Source organism: Cetorhinus maximus, chromosome 21 (genome assembly GCF_964194155.1).
Source record: "Cetorhinus maximus chromosome 21, sCetMax3.hap1.1, whole genome shotgun sequence".
NCBI classification, from domain to species: domain Eukaryota; kingdom Metazoa; phylum Chordata; class Chondrichthyes; order Lamniformes; family Cetorhinidae; genus Cetorhinus; species Cetorhinus maximus.
In genome coordinates, this window is record NC_135899.1 from 11,239,598 (window position 1) to 11,262,958 (window position 23,361).

The 23,361-nt window shown below is 45.8% G+C and overlaps 1 protein-coding gene across 1 annotated transcript in view; it reads left to right on the forward strand.

Moving 5' to 3' along the window:
* Positions 1 to 1,720: 1,720 nt before the first annotated feature.
* The window catches only part of slc44a4 (solute carrier family 44 member 4), a 68,786-nt gene continuing 47,145 nt past the window's right edge, over positions 1,721 to 23,361 (forward strand). The window contains exon 1 of the mRNA XM_078566580.1: positions 1,721 to 1,860. Coding sequence (XP_078422706.1) covers positions 1,818 to 1,860 — 43 coding nt within the window. The 5' untranslated portion in view covers positions 1,721 to 1,817. The remainder of the gene's footprint in view (positions 1,861 to 23,361) is intronic.

Here is a 23,361-nt window from a genome sequence, read left to right on the forward strand (position 1 = left end):
ATTCATCTGATATATCCTGTTACTTCTACTCTCGCTAGAATGTGGCACTGGTAGTAACCCTGAGATTACTACCTTTAAGGTCCTACTTTTTAATTTACTATCTAACTCCCTATATTCAGTTTGTAGGGCCTCATCCCTTTTTTTTTTTACCTATGCGGTTGGTACCAATATGTACTATGACTACTGGCTGTTCACCCTCTCCCTTCAGAATGCCTTGCAGCCTCTCCAAGACATCCTTGACCCTGGCACCAGGTAGGCAACATACCAGGGAGTCTCTTTTGCAGCCGCAGAAACACCTGCCTGTTCCCCTTACTATTAAATCCCCTGTCACTATAGCCCTGCCACTCTTCTTCCTCCCCTCTTGTGCAACAGAGCCACATGTGGTGCCATGGACTTGGCTCCTGCTGCTTTCTCCCAAGAGGTTGTCTCCCCCAACAGTACACAAAACAGTATATCTGTTAGAGAGGGGACAGTCACAGGGGACTCCTGTACTACCTGCCTTCCTCTACACTGCATGGTGGCCACCCATCCCCTTTCTGCCTGCTCAGTCTTTACCTGCGGTGTGACCACCTCACTGAACGTGCTGTCTAGGAAAATCTCAGCATCGTGGATGCTCCACAGTGATCAACCTGCAGCTCCAGCTGCGAAATGCGGTTAGCCAGTAGCTGCAGCTGGACACATTTCCTGCACACATGGTCAGCAGGGACACTGGAAGTGTCCATGAATTCCCACATACCGCAGGAGGAGCATATCATGCGTGTGAGCTCTGCTGCCATGACTTCCCTTTAGATTAAACTTGATAGTTACTCCCTTTAAAGAATACTAGTTATGCTAGGGCCTTATTCCACTCCAAACACTCCCACTACAGCCCAAAGTCCTTACCTTATTATGTTTAAGCTAATGGACTGCAGCAATTTAATTAGCAGAAAAAGTAGAAGTAGAAGATAGTGGTAAAGAGACAAAGTGCTGGCCCATATAAGATCCTGAGGGACCTTGACAGGATGGATTGGAGAGGACGTTTCCTCTTGTGGGAGAATCTAAAACTAGGGGTTACTGTTTAAGAGTAAGGGACCACCCATTTAAAACAGAGATGAGGCTTTTTATTTTCACTCAGTGTCGTGAGTCTTTGGAACTCTCTTCCTGTAAAGGTGGTGGAAGCAGAGTCTTTGAATATTTTTAAGGCAGAGTTGGATAGATTCTTGGTAAGCAAGGGGCGTTGATAGGTTATCGGTGCTAGATGGGATGCAGATTTCAGGTTACTATCAGATCAGCCATGATCTTATTAAATGGTGGAGCAGGCTCGAGGGGCTGAATGGCCTATTCCTGCTCATTGTATGTTCCTACCTGAGTGCAAATGCCAAAATAATGCTGATCAGGTCAAAGACGTGCTGGAGACACTGAGAGTTGAGTTAAAATCATTAGCAAGGATTGTATTTAAGCATCAAACTTTCAAAAGTAACTGCAGAGTTTAACATTGGACCTGGGCAGTTTAATGGACAAAGGGTTTGGGTGAACAGTAATGCACCACCTCTGTTCATCACTGGGGGAGTCAGTGAGTCAGGAGCCCTCTGGATTCACCTTGAGGAAGCCTTCTTTCCACCTGGTGCCCTTGAAGGGCCGGTGGGCGGGGCCAGCAGGTGCTAGTGGGCGGGGCCAGCAGGTGTGTATAGGGAAGTTACAGGTGCAGGTGACGTCGTCAGTAGGGAGTAGTGACTATGTCGTTTAGGTGAGCTGTATGTGCAGAGGCGGATAGAGGGGTGCAGGAGCGGCTCTGAGCAAGCGGCGGCGGCAGTGGCAGTGGCAGCAGCAGCGGCGGAATGGGCAAGAAAAAGAAGGAAGCGAGCAGTTCCGAGCCCTACGGTAAGAGGGGAGGGGACGTGGGGCTAGGACTGGAGGATGTGGGCAGCGGTTGAGCATGGGGCGGGTAGGGGAGGAGCGGCATAAATTGGACAGAGTGGAGTGTGGACAGCTTGGGGGAATGGGTTTGTTGGGCATGGGGGTAGTTTTGGGATTGGGCATATGTTGGACAGGGTGGAGTGTGGGCAATGGTTGGGGAGTAGGTATGTTAGGCTTGGGGTAGGAATGGGCATGAGTTGGACAGAATGGGGTGTGGGGCAATGGTTGGGGAGCGGGCTTGTTGGGCCTGGGGGTAGGGTTGGAATTGGACATGAGCTGGACAGTTTGAGGGTGGGCATGGGTTGTCCTGAGGCTATTTTCCTTTGAGTATCACAGTCCATGCAAATCATGGAGCTGCTTGAATCAGCTTTTGCTTTTTTTAATCAGATAAAATCTGACGAGAAAAAGCATTGGATTTATGAAATTCTCTGTCTATTAAATCCTTTGTATCTTTCCTCTGCGCCCTCCTTCTGTAAGACCGTTCTCAAAAGCCACTTCTTCAAAATAAAAAAAATATTTTGGTTTTTCTTGCTCTGCAACTTATTTGTTTGTTAAAGGTAATATCTATAATTAAAGTTGCAGTCTGCCAGTGGTGTGGAAAAGACTGCGTGCAGTTGGTGTGTGATGATTTACTGTCGGGTACAGTACATTTGGTCCCAGAGCTATTGACCAATGTGATTCACGTTGTGGTGGCTTTTGACTGAATGTTTCCACATGATTTCCGACCAGGACTTTACTCAAAGTAGTTAAAGTATGAAGCACTATTCTTATAAGTGAGTTTCTGACCATAGACGATTATCAGAGCTCCAGGTCAGTTGGTGTTGCAGCAATGGCTGTCTTCAAATTAATGTCAGTCTGGTGTTGGCAGGGTTCGAGTTGGGTTGCAATGTTAAACATACAGCACTTTCGGATGATGGAATGTTGTTTTACTTAATCCTTGCATCCTGTGTGACTGAACAATCGACCAGGAAGGGGGAGCGTCACAGGGTTGCAAATGAAAGAGGATGATCACTGTCCATCTAAATAATCCAACACGATGTCTGATGGGCAAGAGGGACAGGTCTTTCTGGTTTGAATGGTGGGATGTTTAAAAGGAATTATCCTTTTCTTTTGAAGGAAGTGAGTAACTCGCCTCCTGATTCCCCAAAGCCTGTCCACCATCTACAAGGCTCAAGTCAGGAGTGTGATGGAATACTCTCCACTTGCCTGGATGAGTGCAGCTCCAACAACACTCAAGAAGCTCAACACCATCCAGGACAAAGCAGCCTGTTTGAAAGGCACTCCATTCACCACCTTCAACATTCACTCCCTCCACCACCGATACACAGTCACAGCAGTGTGTACCATCTACAAGATGCACTGCAGCAACTCACCAAGGTTCCTTCGACAACACCTTCCAAACCTGTGACTATAGAAGGGCAAGGGCAGCAGATGCATGGGAACACCATCAACTGCAAGCTCCCCTCCAAGTCACTCACCATCCTGACTTGGAAATTTATCACTATTCTTTCACTGTCACTGGGTCAAAGTCCTGGAACTCCCTCGCTAACAGCACTGTGGGTGTGCCTACAGCTCATGGCCCGCAGCAGGTCAAGAAGGCAGCTCGCTACCACTCCTCAAGAGCAATTGGGCAATAAATGCTGGCCTAGCCAACGATGCCCACACCCCAAGAGAGAATTATTAAAATTCATAACGTGAGCTGATTTTGTTTTGAAAGGCTTGCAGGTGTCCACACTTGGACAGCTCTGTTCCTGCCCCATTTCCCCATCTTCCCCCTCCTCGACCCTTTGCCCTGGGTACCCTGCATGGCAGGGCAATGAGTCCATTTTGTCCCCTGAATGCAGAACAAACTGCTGCCCAGAGTTTGTGTAGGAAGGCTCGGATTTAAGTTCACAAATTGATATGCTGAATCTGGAGTCAGGGCTTCACTGGAAAGGGGACTTGATGTTTGAGCAGAGGCTGGAGAGCCAAACTGGGGCTGGCAAACTGAAGAACAGTTACAGGGCACTGGACCACAAGAGATGTGGGGTTGGGGCGGTGGGGTGTGGGGTGTGGAGGTGGGGGGGTGCTGTGGGGTGCTCGCAGGAGTGGAGGTCTGTGCAGCTCTTGGCAGGGGAGCCCAAAACCCTGAAATTGGTTGCCTGAGAAGCTGACGGGAGCCTGGTGCCAATGAGATGATGCACCTTAGCATTGTGGGTGTCGCCATTTGGATGGTAGAAGCTGAGAGGTCAAGACCTCGGGTTATATTAACACCTGTTGGCCTGCTGCTCTCATTATGCAATGGAGGCTGATTTCTTTTTTTCTTTTTGAAGGATTTCCAAAGATTTAGCTAATACAGATGGAAACATTTTGATGCTGTTTCTGGAGGCTTTTTGGAATACTGCAGTGCCCATGATGGTATTTGTTATTCCACGCTGTAATACAATCATGACAGAACTGACTAACTTGTAATTCAATTATTTCCCAGTTGAGGGTTATTCATAGTTGCAGCTTCACTGTTTAATATGTTTAAAATGCAGATTGTTGAGCTCTGAGTTTATATTATGCTCAGGAATCAGTTCCTCTTCCTTGATGCTGATGAGAAGTCATGTGTATCTATGTAATAAACTTGTAACATTCATTAACCAGGGCAATCATCAGGGAGTCTCTCATCAATGCCTCTGAACTTCAAGGACTTAAGCACAAGAATGTAAGGAAGGATATACTTGGCCTGGAAGGAGGGCAATGAAGGTGGTGCAGTGGATTAATAATCGAGAGGTCCAGGCCAATGCTCTGGGGTCATGGGTTCAAATCCCACCACAGCAGCTGGTTGAATTTAAATTCCATTATAAATTTGGAATTAAAAGATCGTCTCGGTTCATGATGACTATGAAACTATCACTGATTATTGTAAAAACCCATCTGGTTCACTAATGCCCTTTAGAGAAGGAAATCTGCCATCCTTAACTGGTCTGGTCTGCATGTGACTCCAGACCCACAGCAATGTGGTTGACTCTTAACTGCCCTCTGAAATGGCCCAGCAAACTACTCAGTCCCAGGGCAATTAAGGATGGGCAACAAATGCTGGCCTTGCCAGTGACACCCACATTCCGTCAAAGAATAAAGGAAAAAAAAACTAGACTGATTTCCAGGGTGAGGGGATGGCCCTATGAGGAGAGACTGAGTAAATTGGCTGATGCTCTCTGGGGTTTAGGAGAATGCGAGGTGATCTCATTGAAACATATAATTTTTAAGAGGCTTAACAGGTTAGATATTGAGAAAATGTTTCCCCTGGCTAGGGAATCTAGAACACAGGGTCACAGTCTCAGAAGATTTAGGACTGAGAGGAGGAGAAATTTCTTCACTCAGAGTTGTGAATCGTTGGAATTGTCTACCCTAGAGAGCTGTGGATGCTGCATCGTTGAATATATTCAAGGCTGATGTTGATAGATATTTGGACACTAAGAGAATTAAAGGATCTTGGGATAGTGCAAGAAGGTGAAGTTGAGGTAGAAGATCAGCTATGAGTCTGTTGAATGGTGCAGCAGGCTCAAAGGGCCAAATGGCCTACACCAGCTCCTTACTCTCCATTTCTTATGCAAGTACTCACTACTTTACATAGAATTCTGTGATGTGGATCATTGAAAGCTTTTAAATCTTTCATAGCAAGATCACCAGCCAGTGCTGACTGAGTCAATAATTAAGGTAGGTGATGATCCCCATTGCTGTTTGAATTCCAATCAACTCTCATTGACCCTTTCTGACCAACCGTTCTGTGTCCAGTTGGTGCTTAGTTATGGATGGACACTTGTGGGCTCAACTGCTCACTCAAATGCCAGGGTATGACCCTCGTCCAAGGATTGAAGGAAATCAGCCTCAGGAGTCAAGGGTGGAGTTGATGAGGTCAATTTTGCACAAGGAATGTTCTTTGTTGCCAACGCTGCCTGTGGAAATCTAATCACCTTGATGTGAAGATGGGGGAGGATGTGGTGTCTTTGTGGACACGGTATTACAGGTGCACCTTCCTATCCTTTTCACCCTATGTATTTCACCATACCCTGGCTGAGGCAAGATATTTTATACCTTGAGCGTTGCAGCCCAGAACCTCCCGACATAGAATGGTTACAGCACAGAAAGAGGCCAGTTGGCCCCTCATGTCTGTGCCAGCTCTCCACAAGAGCAACCCCGCTAGTTCCGCACCCCCACGAGAACACCATTCAGTGTGATCATAGCTGATCTTGGGCTTCAACTCCATTTTCCCGCCTGCTCCCCATATCCCTTAATTCCCCGAGAGAGGAGAAAGTGTCTATCCCAGCCTTAAATGTACTCAACCATGGAGCATCCTCAACCCTCTGGGGTAGAGAATTCCAAACATTCACAACCCTTTGAGTGAAATAATTTTTCCTCATCTCAGTCCTAAATGATCGACCTCTTATCCTGAGACTGTGCCCCTGTGTTTTAGATTCCCCAACCAATGGAAACAATCTCTCAACTTCCACCCTATCAGGACCCTTCAGAATTTTGTGTCTTTCAATGAGATCACCTCTCATTCTTCTAAACTTCAGAGAATATAAGCCCAATTTACCCAACCTCTCATCATAGGACAACGCCCTCCTGCCTCATCCCAGTGACTAATTTAATGATCCTTTGCTGTACTGCCTCCAATGCAAGATTATCCTTTCATAAAGTGGAGACCAAAACTGCACGCAGTATTCCAGATGTAGTCTCATCAAAATCCTGTACAACTGTAGCAAGGCTTGATTCTTCTACTCTAATCCCCTTCCAAAATAGGCTAACATGCCATTTGCCTTCCTAACTGCTGCTCCCCCACCTTTTTCCCATAGCCCTGCAAATATTTTCAGATAATGACTCACTCACTTATCTTTTGAAAGCCATAGTTGAACCAGTCTCCACCACACTCTCAGGCAGCAAATTCCATATCCTAACCACTTGCTGCATTTAAAAAAAAAAAAGATTTTAGAAAACAAAGTATTTCATAACCTCTGGCATGAATTCTCAGCGTGTTTGAGAGGAGTGAAAGAGACTGGGGCGGACTTGCTCACAGATTTTCCCAATCCCGTGGTGTTGAGCACTTGATCACAGCCCAGGACCATGAGGCTGCTGCTGTCATAAAGTGGGTTTAAAAGTTAAAGGATCTGGTAGTCAGCACTCAACTGAAATGCATTCCCTGGTTAGTCCTGTGACAGAGAGAGGGGGAAACATTGATTTTTGAATATTACAAATATTATAAATTGCAATCGTCTGAGATTGTGCCATTAAACTTGAGCAGTCACCAATAGAGTGTATGAATAAATTAAATCTAGTATTGCTAATGTTTTGGGTCCATTGGCAATTTGGGTGAATTATACTTCCCCACACGTGCAACCTCCACATCAAGAAGGACGAGTGCAGGAGATGGATGGGGACACCACCACCTGTAAGTTCCCCTCCAAGCCGCACAATATCCTGACTTGGAACTTTATTATAACAGGAGTAGACCATTTAGCTCCTCAAACCTTGCCGCCATTCAATAAGATCATGGGTGATCCGCAGCCCCTAACTCTTTTACCCCTTATCGGCTGATCCTTCACTGCCACTGGGTTAAAATCCTGGAACTCCTTTCCTAACATAGGGTGTACCTATGCCACAGGGACTGCAGTGCTTCAAGAATGCAGCTCACCACCACCTTCTTAAGGGCAATTAGGGATGGGCACTAAACCCTGGCCTAGCCAATGATGCCCACATCCCATAAATATAAATAAAAGAAGCCTGAGACTGACAAGTAGGAAGCAGGAGTTTATATGACTGACTTTATCACTGTGTGGCTGAATAATTAACATTTATTTTGCAATTGCCGTAATAGAAAGACTCCTCATCACATTTTAATTGGACTCCTGATTAGATTCAGGCCTATTGCACTCCAGGAAGTGTTGGTGTTTATTGATTGTTGTGTGCCTCTGGGGATCTTTATGATGTGCACTGGGCTCAAGGTGCTGGTGTGACTTCAAGCAAACAACATTCTTCACAAAGTCTCATGCCTGTGTTGAATCTGTGAGGTTCAGTTGCTGAGTTAGCGTTGGTGTTTGGCTGACTGTAGCAGATGAGATGTGTGTCTGTAGTGCCGCACGTGACCTTGAGTTGATATGCTACTTTCCCCAAGTTTGTCAATGTTTCTCTCCACTTAGTCGCTTGCTCCCCTGTCTAGCTTCCCGGGATTGCTGATCCCGATACCCTCTGATACCTCATCCAAGGGGGTATTCTTCCATAAATGAGATCTATTAAGTGACCAGAGGGATATCTGTCTGTGCAGGGTGAAGAATCCTGCTTTGGACACCATGAAGTAGGCTTCGTAGTCTTGAGAATATTAACAGTGACCGTCCTAGCCAAGCCTGGCGGGCCATTAGTTAACACTTGACTCTAACGGAGAGAGCGTTCTCTCTTTAAGAGCAGAATCTATCTGGTATTTCACTTATTCCAGAGAGTAACACTGGTGTTTGATCCTGTCTGTCCTATTCTGCCAAATCTGGATGGGAGTAGAGGTTTCTTACCAGTAAACCACATACTCGGGGTTAGTTTTCACATGTACACTGTAGACACCCAGCTCTACCTCACCGCCACCTCTCTTGACTCCTCCACTGTTGCTTAATGATCAGATTGCTTATCTGACATCTAGTACTGGATGAGCAGAAATTTCCTCCAATTAAATATTGGGAAGACTGGAGCCATTGTTTTCAGTCTCCAATCCAAACTCTATTCCCTAGCTACCAACTCCATCCCTCTCCCTGGCAACAGTCTGAGAATAAGCCAGTTTGTCCACAACCTTGGTGTCACATTAGATCCCGAGATGAGCTTCTGACCACTGATAAGACAACCTATTTCCACCTCTGTAACTGTCTCTGTCTCAGCTCATCTGCTGAAACCCTTATTCCTGTCTTCACTACCTCTGGTCTCAACTATTCCAATGCACTCCTGGCTGGTCTCCTACAATCTACCTTTTGTAAACTTAAGGTCATCCAAAAGTCTGCTGTCCATGTCATAACTTGCACCAAGTCCTGTTCCCTTATCACCACCCTCCCCTTACTTGCTGACCTACATTGGCTCCTGGAAAAGCAATGTCTCGATTTTAAAATTCTCATCTTGTTTTCAAATCTGTCCATGGCCTCGTCCCCACTCTATCTGTGTAACCTCCTCCAGGCCCTCAATCCTATGAGGTAGCTGTGCTGCTCTATTCTGACCTCTTGAGCATTCCCAATTATACTCGCTCCATCATTGGTGGCCATGCCTTCAGCTGCCTGGGCCCCAAGCTCTGGAATTCCCTCCCTGAACCTCTCCATCACTCCACCTTGCTTCCCTCCTTTAAGATGCTTCTTAAAACTAACCAAGCTTTTGGTTATCTGACCTAATATCACCTTGTGTGTCTCAGTGTCATATTTTGTTTTAGAATGTTCCTGTGAAGTGCCTTAATTGGGATGTTTTATGAGGTTATAGACACTACATAAATATAAGTTGTTGCTATTAAGCTCCCCAGCTTTACAGTGAATGGGAACTCTATATTGGCCCCGTGGTTCACATGCTCAGAGACTCGAACACCTGAGTCGATACAGAGCCACCCGAGTATTGTGTAGGTCTTCAATCATCCCCTGCTAGCAAAGGCCTCTTGTACACTCAAGACACCTCTATTAGTGCTTCACAGCTGCTGATTGATGACACATCAAAAGCCAATATTTTCTAAGCAAACACAGCTTCCAATTTGCGCACAGGAAGGTCCCACAAACCGCAATGCTCTAGATGGCCACTTAAATCTGCTTGGCTGTTGGTTGAGGGACAAAGGCTGGCCGGGAGACTGGGGAGGTTTCCCAAATGGTGGCTGTGGCACCCACCCGAGAGGACAGGCGGGGGTCTCGGTTTGAAACCTCGTCCAACAGACAGGGCCTCCAGCAGTGCAGCGCTCCCTCTGCGCGCGTCAGCCTAGATGATGCGTTCAAGTCTCTGAGGGTTTGAACTCGGGCGAGGAAGCTACCACCGAGCTACAGCTGAGGCGTAGCAGGTAGATTCGAGAGGTAGCACTTTGAGGAAAAAAAAACCTTTGTTAAAACAAGTGATGGCCTTCCTCTCTCTGTGTATGAGCACTAAGTATCTGAGCTTTCAAACGGAAGGCACCCTGGTTGGAGATCAGAGTATATTCTGCACGTGCCGAGAACTTCAAAAGTTAATTGTGTGGCATTGTTATTGAGAAACTCATAAACCAGGATTAAATATAAGATCCTTTAGTGAGAACAACTTATATTTTCAGAGAGACATTGTACAATCATGGAGAAATCAATACTGAAAATATATTTAAGGCTGAGTTAGATTCTTGACTGGCAAGGAAGTTGAAGGTTATGGGCGTGGGGGGAAAGGCAGGAAAGTGGACATGAGGCCATGATCAGATCAGCCATGATCTTATTGAATGGCGGAGCAGGCTGGAGGGGCTGAATGGCCTCCTCCTGCTCCTAGTTCTTGAGTTCTGATGTAGCAGCTTTTTTATTTTCAGATTTTCTATTTATTGAAAACTTGAGTTCAAAATCTCAAACTGGTGGCAGAGGGTTTGAACGCCGGGTTACTAGCCCAGTAACGTAATTGCTATGCCACCAAAGCCTAAACAGGACCTTGATTTCCTAAAGGATAGACGCTTGGATTCACTGATTCACTGAGGTACTGATTCACTAGTTAATGAAATTAGCCTTTTATATCCACCGTACCCCCACCCCTCCCCCCTCAGCCACTGTGCTCACCTTACAAGGTGCAGACTCTTTCCTACCTAGGGTAGGATTTTATAGACGGTTAACCCCCACAGCCCCATAACCCTACACGTAATACACCTACCACTACCTTGGCCTAATCCACCCCCAGGCAATAATTGACTAAGTGGCTACTGGACTGTGGAGACTGTGGCATAGTGGTAATGTCACTGGACTAGTAGTCCAGGGCCCCAGGCAGCTGGTGGAATCTGAATTCATTAACAAATCCAGAATTGAAAGCTAGTCTCAGTAATGGTGACCATGGCAACTATTGCCCATTACTATAGTAAAAACACACCTAGTTCTCTAATGTCCTTCAGGGAAGGAAATCTGCCATCCTTACCTGGTCTGGCCTGCACGTGACCCCAATCCCGCACCACCCTGCTCAACCCTGAGCAACTCTTTGTACCAGCCCAGCAGCTCTTGCATTTATATGGCGCCTTGCATGACTTCGAGGTCCCAAAGCGCATTCACGGCCAACGGAGTGCTTCTCAGTTGTCGCGTAGTCACTGTTCGAAATGCAGCAGCCAGTTTGTGCACAGTAAGCTCCCACAAACAGCACCAAGGTAAATGATAATGTTTTGTTTGCAAGCTGTTTAGAGTTGTGTCGTACTTTGCCAAGGACCCACGGACTGCGGGGGTTCAAGAGAAGGGCCATCTTGGGGCCTGTTAAGGGATGGACAATTCGTTTCTGGCCTTGCAGTGACACCATATCCTGAGAATGAAATTTAAAACTTGGTGGGTGCATGCAGTTGAATCAGCCATCAAAGTGGGTGGACACTGTGTTCCCCTGGGTGTGGTATTGGTGTCCCTGCTTTCTCAGGCCTTACTGAGGGACTGGTCCCTCCTATTGAGGGGGCTCTGTCCTGGTGGGAGATGGTCTGAAGTGACAGAGGGGAATTTGGGCTGGCTGACCCTAACTGAATCTTGCGGAGATAGTGAGGCAGTTTTCTTCCTGATCGCTTGTAGAGTCTCCAGCAACAAGGGAGTATTGCTGGAGCAGAGAAAAGACCCATTTTAGGCTTCACAAAGAGGATATATCCTGAGAGGAGATATACAGGAGAATGCGAGAAATAGGAGCAGAAGGGAGACCATTTGGCTCATTGAGCCTGCTCCACCATTCAATACGATCATGGTTGACCTTTGGTTTCAATTCCACTTTCCCGCCTGCTCCCCATGTCCTTTGATTCCCAGAAAGACTCAAAATCTGTCTATCTCAGCTTTAAGTGTATTCAGAGATGAAGCATCCACAACCGCCTGGGATAGAGAGTTCCAAAGATTCACAACTTTTTGAGTGAAGAAATTTGTTTTCATCTCAGTCCTTTCATCCTGATACTGTGTGCCTGTGTGTTAGACCTCGCAGTCAGGGGAAGCAACCTCTGTGCCTACCCTGTCAAACCCCTTCAGAACCTTGCATGTTTCAATGTTCCAAATTGCAGAGGATATAACACAAACACAAAAATAGCTGGAAAAACTCAGCAGGTCTGACAGCATCTGTGGAAATGAAGACAGAGTTAATGTTTTGAATCCGTATGACTCTTCATCAGAAAGTTCTGATGAAGAGTCATACGGACTTGAAACGTTAACTCTTCCTCTCCACAGATGCTGTCAGACCTGCTGAGTTTTTCCAGCTATTTTTGTTTTTGTTTCAGATTTCCAGCATCTGCAGTATTTGGCTTTTATATTATTGCAGAGGATATAAGCCCAGTTTTCTCAGCCTTTCATCATAGGACTTTTTATCCCAGGAACCAATCTAGTGAACCTTGGCTGTACCAGCTCCAATGCTTGTATATTCTCCCATGAATATGGAGCCTAAAACCGTAGACAGCACTCTAGATGTGGTCTCATCAACGCCCTATACAGTTGTAACGAGACTTGCCTACTTTTCTACTCCAACCCTTTCCAATAAAGGCCAACATTCTGTTTGCCTTCCTAACTGCTTGCTGTACCTGCATGTTAACTTTGTGTTCCTCTAGAAATAAACAGCTAGGAACAAGTGTGAATTTTTTTTTAAATTGGAGGGTGTGTGAGAGCTGGGCTGATGTTCGTGTGTAAGGTGGTGTGGGATAGGACTGCAGAGTTTTGGATGAGCTGAGGTTTAGGGAGCGAGATGGATGAGATTCCAGCCTGGATAGTAATTGGAATTATGTTTATTGTGGGTTTCTCTTGGGATTCCTTGGTTTCTTACTCTAAAAGAGATCTTGCTAGAGGCAATGGTCTATTCATTCAAAATACCTTTATTTACATCACTAACTGTTCACAAGGTTATAGAACATCAGGACATAGCTACCGCTCCTCTCTAAGGTGCCTCTCACTCTCCCTGTGAGTGAAATCACTATGACATAGTTCCTTAAGCTCCTTCTGCACATGCTCAGTAGCTTTTATTGGAGTTAACCCTTTATTCTATAGGAATAATTGAGTCCAGAAGTGAAAAAGTGAGAGGGTTCCTGCAGCCAATGAGGTGGGCTGCTTTGTCCTGGACGGTGTCAAGCTTCTTGAGTATTGTTGGAGCTGCACTCATCCAGGCAAGTGGAGAGTATTCCATCACATTCCGTTCTTGTGCCCTGTAGATGGTGGACAGGCTTTGGGGAGTCAGGAAGTGAGTTGCTTGTCACAGGATTCCCAGCCTCTGACCTGCTCTTGTAGCCACAGTATTTATGTGGCTAGTCCAGTTCAGTTTCTGGTCAATGGTAACCCACAGTTGGTTGCTGTGGGATCTAGCTAGATGGGCCAAATAGTCTTCCTCATCCATAGCTGGCCTGAGCTTCAACCAAACAGCACAATATAAATGTCTCTGTGAAACTAGGATAGTTCCTCAAACACTGCAAAATGTTGAACTTAAACAAATATTTGCGTTTCTACAACACCTTTCAGTACCACAGGGCATCCTCCAAAGCACTTTACAGTCAATGAAATACTTTTTTGAAGTGTAATCACTGTGTGTACTGTGGCAGTCAATACGCGCACAGCAATATCCCACAAACAGCAATGTGATCTTGACCAGGTAATCTGAGGGATAAATATTGGCCCAGGATACTCCCTTACCCTTCTTCGAAATAGTGCCCCGGGATCTGTTACACCCACCCAAGAGGACAGACGTGGGTTCAGTTTATCCCCTTGGGGACTGTAGGCAACCCATTAATTACCCAACCCCTGCTTGAGCTCGGGACACATTATATTAGATGCAAATTGACTGCTGGGTTATGGCTTGTGTGCTCATTCTCACTTGCTCAATCAGGGTGGGGCTCATGAAAACAAGCTTTAAAAATATACACACTCCAGGATATGGCGACTGTGGCCGGGATGATAAAAGTGCAGGCACTGGATGTACAAAGGGAGCAGCCTACGTGTGTTTGTCTGCACACTGAAATGGTGAAACACATGTAAATCCATAGCTGACTGAGAAATCTTGTCTCAGGGGCAAATCGGGATCCTGAGGTAAATGTAGCTCGCTGCTGAAATTGTATGCACGATCGTAGAATGAGAGAGTGCAGGGGAATGCCATTCAGCCCATCATGCCTGTGCCGGCCCCTTGTTAGAGCTATACCCAATTAGCCCCAATCCCCTGTTTTATTTTTCCTTCAAGTATTTATCCAATTTTTTTTTGAAAGCTGTTTTTAGGCAACATGTTCCAGATTACAAGAACTCAGTTTTTTTTTTAAAGGAAGTTTCTGATTATTTTGCCAATCACCTTAAAACCTGATTATCAACTCTGCTACTGCCAACGGTTTTTCCATATTTACCCTGTCAAAACCCTTCATGATTTTGAAAGCCTCTATTAAATCTCCTCTTAGCCTTCTCTGCTCTAGCCCAGTTTCTCCAGTCTCTCCACATGAACTGAAGGGCCCCTCCTTCCTGAAACCATTCTCATAAATCTCCTCTGCCACCCTCCCCAAGGCCTTGGCATCCTTTCTAAAATGTGGCACCCAGAATTGGTTGCAATGCTCCTCATGATCGATATAAAGATGTAGCTGAATGGGATTGCAATAAGGAGAGTTGTACTTTGGCAAAAGCTTGGTCCCTCTGCTCCTTCCCCCTCTTCCTGTACTCCACCCAATCCAAATTTAGCTGCTGTGAACATCTGTGGAGTGTCTGCCAGTGCCAGCCATTAATACACCAGCTACCCCTGCAAGACTGCCAAGTCCTAACGCTGCCTTGTCAAAAACAGTTCAGGGATCCTGATCTCCAATGGTACCCTAATATCCTGCTGGGCATAACAATATTAACCACCCGTCCTGAGATGCCCTGAGGGCCAGCCCCATAGTGCTGGACTGGAGTCACTTCTTGGCTGGGCCAGGTAAGAGTGACAGGTTCCTTTTTATTGTCTTATTAACAGTGGGGCAGTGAAGCCTAAGGAGTTAACATGCAGGTACAGCAAGCAATTAGGAAGGCAAATGGAATATTGGCTGTTATTGCAAGGGGCTTGGAATATAAAATTAGGCAAAATTGGCTACAATTGCACAAGGCATTGGTGAGACCGCACCCTGGAGTACTGTGTATAATTTTTGTCCTCTTGCTTAAGGAGGGATATACTTGCATTGGAAGCAGCTTAGAGAAGGTTCACTAGGCTGATTTCTGGGCTGGTGGGGTTGTCTTGAGGAGAGGTTGAGCAGCCTGGGCCTAGACCCACGAGTTTAGAAGAATGAGAGGTGATCTTGTTGAACCTTATAAGATTCTAATGGGGCTTGACAGGCTAGATGCTGAGAGGATGTTTCCCCTCGTGGGAGAATCTAGAACTAGGTGACATGGTTTCAAAATAAGGGGTCTCCCAATTAGGACAGTGATGAGGAGGAATTTCAACTCCCAGAGGGTCGTTAATCTTTGGAATTCTCCTCCCTAGAGAGCAGTGGAGACTGGGTTATAAATATATTCAAGGCTGAGTTAGACAGATTTCTGATTGACAAGGAAGTCGAAGGGTATGGAGGGACAGACAGGAAAGTAGAATGAAGGCCACAATCAGATCAGCCATGAGCATATTGAATGGTGGAGCAGGCTTGAGGGGATGAATGGCCACCTCCTGCTCCTAATTCTTCTCATGTTATGCTCTATAATCTTTATTTGCAGAGCCCATCTTTCAAGCATGCATCTCCTAACCCAACAAACTCACTTTCAGTTTGCTCCTATTTACAGGAACTCAATTCCCAGTTGATGCCCACTAGCTGAATTTGATTAAGTATTTTATTAATATACAATTAACACCTTTCTCTGAGGGATGTTAATGAACCATTATGGGTCTTGATCCCAAAGTATCAGAATTTGATGGCACAGCTTGTCAGGGTCGAATTTGAATCCTGAGCTATGAGTTGCTGCTCCAGTACCATAGCCATGATACCAGTGTACCCACCTTGGATAAATTCACTAAATGACCATTCTCTTCCCTCATGCCAACACAACCCCCCCCCCCCCCCCCCCACCCCCTGCCAACGCGACACTGCCACAACTCCTTCTGAATCCTTGGGAGCAACCCAACATTGCAAGATTGATCCCTCCAAATTCTTTTTCCAAGATAACAGTTTCAAAGATCATCTTCCCAAGGCATTTGGGGGTGGACAATAAATGTGGCCTTGTTCACCTACCATTAGCCGGCTGTCCCCATACAGCCGGTCCTGTGTGACTGAGTAATAATTCTGCGTCTGTCTTCTAACCCAAAGATCTATCACTAACTTTAGTTAGCACACAATCCATCGAGCACAATTGTTGTCACACAGTTAACTTTTAAAAGATGCTATTGCCAAGATGATTAGCCTGCAAGTTCCTGTCTGCGTGCGTGCGTGTGTGTGTGTGTGTGTATACTGATTTGTGATCCTGCAGGAGAGCTGCTGGGACTGAAGTTGGACAGGTGATTGATACCTGTCTACACTGTGTATTCTGACTGACTAACCAGATGTTCTGGAGCAGTCCTGTCTGAGAGTACAAACACAAACCCCTTGGTCCACTTTATGCCTCCAACTGAACTCGGATAACAAAACCAACTAGCTAAACACATAGGATCAGATAATTCTATCTCGCTTTCAAAGCACTGAATAATTGGAAGAAAAAAAGACTTGTGTATCCTGTGCCTTCTCAGCCTCAGGAAGTCCAGTAGCGCCTTGCAGCCAATTTAGTTGTTCTGACGTGTGGTCTCTGTTATGATGCAGGGAAATCATTATCAACATGCTGTTATCACAGAGATCTGTGCTTCAGTGCTTGGGGCTACTAGTGGCGAGAGTTTGTTTGGCAATCGTAAAGCACCTCCTTTTCAGCATTGAATCCTTGAACTTGACTTAGGGCTAGAAATTAAAATCCATTTTCCCCGAGTGTTGTCCATGAATCTTACTCCCATTGTGGTGAGGAATATTATTGGAAGTGTAGGTCGGAATTTTCTCCATGAACTGTTGGAAGGATTTTCAGGGATGCTGCATTGCAATGTAACATTAGAAACTAGGAGCAGGAGTAGGCCATTCGGCCCTTCGAGCCTGCTCCGCCATTCATTGTGATCATGGCTGACCATCCAACTCAATAGCCTGCTCCCGCTTTCTCCCCATACCCTTTGATCCCTTTTGCCCCAAGAGCTATATCTAACTCCTTCTTGAAAACATACAATGTTTTGGTCTCAACTACTTTCTGTGGTAACATATTCCACAGGCTCACCACTTTCTGGGTGAAGAAATTTCTCCTCATCTCATTTGTGTGAAACGTAGTCACACCCGCAGGAAAACCTCGGCCATTGTGACTCACGTCTGTTGTGACATCACAATATGTTAGCACCAGAACGACGTTTTAAGAAGTCCTGGTGTTGCTTTGATTTCTCCTCTCAATCTGTCCCTGTAGAATAATAGAATAGTTACATCACAGAAAGAGGCCATTCAGCCCATTGTGCCTCTGCTGGAACTCTGCAAGAGCAACTCAGCTAGTCCTATTCCACCTCCCCCACCCGCCCCCCCCAACTTTTTCTGTGTAGACCTGTCAATTTTTCCTCTTCAGATTATTATCCAATTCCCTTTTGAAAGCCTTGACTGAATCTGCCACATTCTCAAGCCCTAACCACTCACCGCGTGAAAATGTTTTTCCTCATGCCATCATTGATTCTTTTGCCAGTCAGCTCAAATCTGTGCTCATATGTTCACAATCCTTCTGCCGATTCTTTTTCTTCATTCATGGGATGTGGGCATTGCTGGTTAGGCCAGCATTTATTGCCCACCCATGATTGCCCTTGAGAAGGTGGTGGTGAGCTGCCTTTTTGAACCACTGTTGTCCGTGTAGTCTTGGTACACCCACAGTGCAGTTAGGGAGGGGGACAGTTTTTCTCTATCTACTCTGTCCAGACCCCTCATGATTTTGAATACCTCTATCAAAAACTCCTCTCAGCCTTCTCTTCAAGGAGAACAATCCCAATTTCTCCAATCTTGCTACAAAGTTCAAGTTCCTTACATAACTGAAGCTAACATGCAGGTGCAGCAGGTAATTAGGAAGGTTAATGGAATGTTAGTCTTTATCGCGAGAGGATTTGAGTACAGGAATAGTGAAGTCTTGCTTCAATTGTATAAAAGCTTGGTTAGACTGCGCCTGGAGTACTGTGTGCAGTCTTGGTCCCCGTACCTCAAATGATATTATTGCCATGAGGGAGTGCAACAAAGGTTCACCAGGCTTGTTCCGGGGATGGTGGGACTGTCTTATGAAGAGAGATTGGGGAAACTGGGCCTGTATTCTCTAGAGTTTCAAAGAATGAGAGGTGATCACATCGAAACCTACAAAATACTTAAAGGAATAGACAGGGTAAATGCGGGTAAGATGTTTCCCCTGGTTGGGGAGTCTAGAACCAGGGCCTACAATTTCATAATAAGGGAGAAGCCACTTATGATCGAGATGAGGAGAAATTTCTTTACTTAGATGGTTGTGAATCTTTGGAATTCTCTACCCCAGAGGGCTGAGGAAGCTCAGTCATTGAGTTTGTTTAAGGTAGAGATTGATCGATTTCTGATCAATAATAACGTAACGGGTTATGGGGATAGTGTGGGTAAAAGGCATTGAAGTGTTCGATCAGCCATGATTGTATTGAATAGTGGAGCAGGCTCAACAGGCTGAATGGCCTTCTCCTGTTCCCATGTTCTTCATCCCTGGAACCATTCTTGTGAATCTTTTCGAAACTCTCTCTTATTTTTTCCTATCCTTTCTAAAGTGTGGTGCCCAGAACTGAACCCAATACTCCAGTTGAGGCTGAACCAGCATTTTATACAGGTTTAACATAACTTCCTTGCTTTTGAACTCTACCCCTATTGATAAAGCCCAGGATCCCGTATATGCCTTATTCAAGACTTTATCTAAGAAACTATATATCTAAATGTGGTAACCAATTAAATATATAAAACTATTAAGATAGTGTTGATAATAGCCCTAAAATATGTTGGGAAATAAAACTCCCCTTCTCTGAAAATGAATGATGCAAAGAGCAAGTCATTATCGTCATCATACAAGATCAAGGACAGTTCATGAGAGAGAGTTTCTTCCGATTGCTGTGTTTTTGGCGAACATTTCTCATTAACTTTCCTTCACTTATCCGCATTCTTGATCATATTGCTCACTTGTTCACAATCCTTCTGCCAATTTTTGTCTTCATTCATGGGATGCAGGCATTGCTGGCTGGGCCAGCATTTATTGCCCACCCATAATTGCCCTTGAGAAGGTGGTGGTGAGCTGCCTTTTTGAACTGCTGTTGTCCGTGTAGTCTTGGTACACCCACAGTGCTGTTGGGGAGGAGGAGAGTTTTCCCCCTATCTACTTTGTCCAGACCCCTCATGATTTTGAATACCTCTATCAAAAACTCCTCTCAGTCTTCTCTTCTCCAAGGAGAACAATCCCAATTTCTCCAATCTTACTTCATAACTCAAGTGCAAAATTTCCTCCCTTGGACAGGAGAGAATCACCTTTCACATCCTTTGGAGTTTCTTTTTCTGGAATTCAATCTGGGATTGCTCCATGTCAACATTAATGGCAATCACATTGTTAAACAAGTGATGGGCATTTGCAAACCTATAAATGGGGATAGCTGGGACACTGATGGGGTGGGGAAGTGTTGACTCTCTACTAAGTCAATTATCTCTCTGCAAGGAAAGTCTCAGTTTTGACTTCACCAACTGACTTGGGTCTGTGCAACACTCTGGAGTTAGCAGGTGACAAGTTTGAGGAACCTCTTGAGTGGTGTTTGGCTGACTGGGATAGGGATCGAACTACCAGATTCGGCCTGAGGGGGCTCGAGCTGGGGACTTACCCAGCCAGAAAATGTGCAGGCGGTGACTGAGGATCCCGGGAGTCAACTGAAGCCTGTCTACCAAAGCCACAATCGCCCACTTCGATGATTTAGAGGGGTCATGATCCTAAACATCCCCCCACTTCCCCCACTTCTCCCACCAATGCCCTCCTCCCCTGCCCTCACCAGCTTCACCCACTGCATGAGGTTCAACTAAGCACCTGAGAGTTAACACACCCTGAAAACCTTAAAGGCACTTAATGGACAAAGAGCCCATTTCAATGTGATAGCAAAGGGGACTAGCCCAAGAAAATTGGCAAATAGAAATCATTCATTAACAACAGGAAATGTTCGAACAGGAAATGCTTGCAGGAGAGTTATTTGAGGATATAATGATGTTTACTGACAAAGGAGATGCGGTCGACACTGTGTTCATGGAGTTTCTGATGGTTTAGTAAGTTGCTGCATAGAAACCTCACTGATAAGAGTGAAGTGTGAATTAGTGTCGGAACTTGGGGAACAAGATGGGAGGGAGCAGACTGTGGTTTCTGGGATAATAATAATAATGACACCTTATTCCAGGGATACATTTGCAGCCCAAAGGCCGAATTGTAGTGTGACTTGCATGGAAAAGCTCATATATAGACTGAGTCATCAGGTTAAAAATGCGCTAACCTGTGATAATGATGTAACAAAAATAGACAAACAACTTCACCAGGTAAGAGGGGAGTGATGGACAGGATATTAAAAGGAGGAATGTTGAATTAAAATCATATTAAAATTACAAGCAAGTGAAACATTCCTACATCGCAGGCACTGAAGTACATTTGTGATTGGCATCCTTCCATCTGCAAGAGATGTTGGAAATGCAGCCTCAGAATTTTGGTTTGGTCCATATAAATTTCTTCATTTATTGGGGACTCAAACCATCTAAGGATGTACACAGGGCTATCCCTCAGCGGTCAGTGAAGCACCATCGCTATTTGCGTTTCCACAAGTGTGCTCTCTCTGACACCTGCCTGACTGAAACTTGGAGAAGGCTTTTTTTGGATGGTGGGGTTACCACTCGGTGAAGGGTGGGGCCACCCCGCCACCAACCCCCACCCCCTCTCCAATATCTGGGGAGGACATCCCACCTCAGTGTTGCTGCCAGCCAATCTAATTGTCATCCCAGCAGCGCCAGGTTTGAGTGCTGGCCGCGGCGCGGGGGCGCTGGCCGCGGCGCGGGGGCACTGGCCACCCTGATGAAGGGGAGCTAATGGAGGCTGGACTGAAGGTAAGTCCGGGGTATCATCAGTCTCTGGTTGGCAGTCCCCAGCTAGGGGGATGAGGGGCCATGAGGGTCTGGATTGGAGAGGCCAGCGTGGGAGAGTGAAAGGGAGGGAAGGGGGAGAGGCATGACCTTATGGGTGGTGCATCTAATGGGCACAGGGAAACCCCAAAGGATGTCTGCATCTCCCTATTTGCCTGATACCAACCTGCCCAGTAAAGGTTGGCAGGCTACCTGCCTTGTGTGGGCTTTCTCCCTGCCATCCTGCCATGGGTGAAATAGTAGCAGGGGCAGAATGAGACACTTAAGCGGGCATCAATTGGTCACTAAAGGGCCTTGATAGGCCCAGGGTTGGAGGTAGGCAGGTTAGCCAAATTATACACAGCTGCCCCCCCCCCCACCTCCCCCATTGCTGCTGCCGCCCCATAAAATGGGAGGTGGGTCCTAGTGGGCAGGTAGATGGCAGTCAGGCCATGCATTTCATTTTATGAGCCCCCCTCCTCCCCGTCAGTGGGGGACCAGAAAACCCTGACCTTGGGTATAAGGAAGCAGGAAATGTTTGCTTCGTAACTAGGGACTGGGTGAAGATTAAAACTGACAATAAGTGAAAGGAACTGACCTTTGGCTAATCAGATAATTGTTGTGACAAGGGTGCATTTGTAGCAATTGAACAGTAAAACTGTCCCTGGCAAAGCATCCTTTATCACCTTTACACTTGAATGGAATTGCTCAAGATCCAGCTAGTTATTTATAATTCAGGAGTTTAGTGTGATACAAAACACAGGTTTGCAAATCTCAGACCGTTTACCTGTCAAGCAAGACTTGCTTTTAGATATTGCCTTTACCTCAGGATATCCCAAAGTGCTTTACAGGCAATGACGTTATTTCATGAAGTATAGTCAGTTGTGAGAAATGCAGTGGACAAATGTGCACAGCAAGATCCCACGAACAGCCATGTGACACTGAGCCTGTTTTTTTTGTAGTTTTGCTTGAGGAATAGATATTTCCCCCCCGCACCCACCTTTCCTTCGAAATAGAGTCCATGGGATCTTTTTGCATCCACTGGAGAGGACGGACAGGGCCTCCGTTTAATGTCTCATCTGACATGGCAGAACTCCCATTGGCACTGCACCGGGAGTGTCTGCTTGGATTGTGGGCATGAGTCGTGGTGGGGCTTGAACCCACGACCTTCTGACTCGGGCACGAGTGTGACCCACTGAGGCAGAGCTCAACCAGGGTCGACAATTTGGGGTGTGCTCTGCAATTTGTACATTTCCGCTGTGCTGTGCTCCATATTCTCCACACAGACACAGGCCTTTCGGCCCAATTGGTCCATACTGGGGTTTATGCTCCATACGAGCCTCCTCCCATCGCTCATCATCCCACCCCATCAACAGAGTTTTCTATTCTTTTCTCCCTCATGTGTTTATCCAGCTTCCCTTAAATGTACCCATGGCATTCATCTTAACCACTCCTTGTGGTAGATTCTCACTACTCTCTGGGTAAAGAAGTTTCTCCTGAATGCCTGATTGGATTTATTATTGACTATGTTTGATATACCGCCACTAGCTCTGGTCTTGTTCACAAGAGGGGACATCTTTCCTACATCTACCCAATTGAACCCTTTTGCAATCTTGAAGGCCTCTATCAGACTACCACTTCTGTGAACTAGGCAGTATGTAATGTTATAAGTAAACAGTGGTTGATTAAATGTACTCATACAGACAAACCGTTGTATTGTCACAGTCTAACTTGAAGTTTGATAGTTTATCTAAATTGGACTTTGGGCCAACAGCCTGGTTAAGGAAAGAAAGTGTGCATGTGTCTGCGCGTGCATGCATGTCTGTGTGTACGCGCGTGTGTCTGTGTGCATAGCGTGTGCGCATGCGTGTCCATGTGCACGCACAAGAAACAGATACCGGGAGCAAAAACTTTTTTTTTTTATAGAGAGAAAAGGACATCCATAGCCCTATTTGTAGCATTGCTGTGTAAGATGGTAGTGAGTATGGTTCAAGGGTCAAGGCTAGATTGAAGGTTACAGTAAGGAAGAGCGAGTTGATCTAGCGAATAATAAAAGCAAAAAATTGCGGATGCTGGAAATCCAAAACAAAAACAAAAATACCTGGAAAACTCAGCAGGTCTGGCAGCATCTGTGGAGAGGAACACAGTTAACATTTCGAGTCCGAATGACCCTTCAACAGAACTAACTA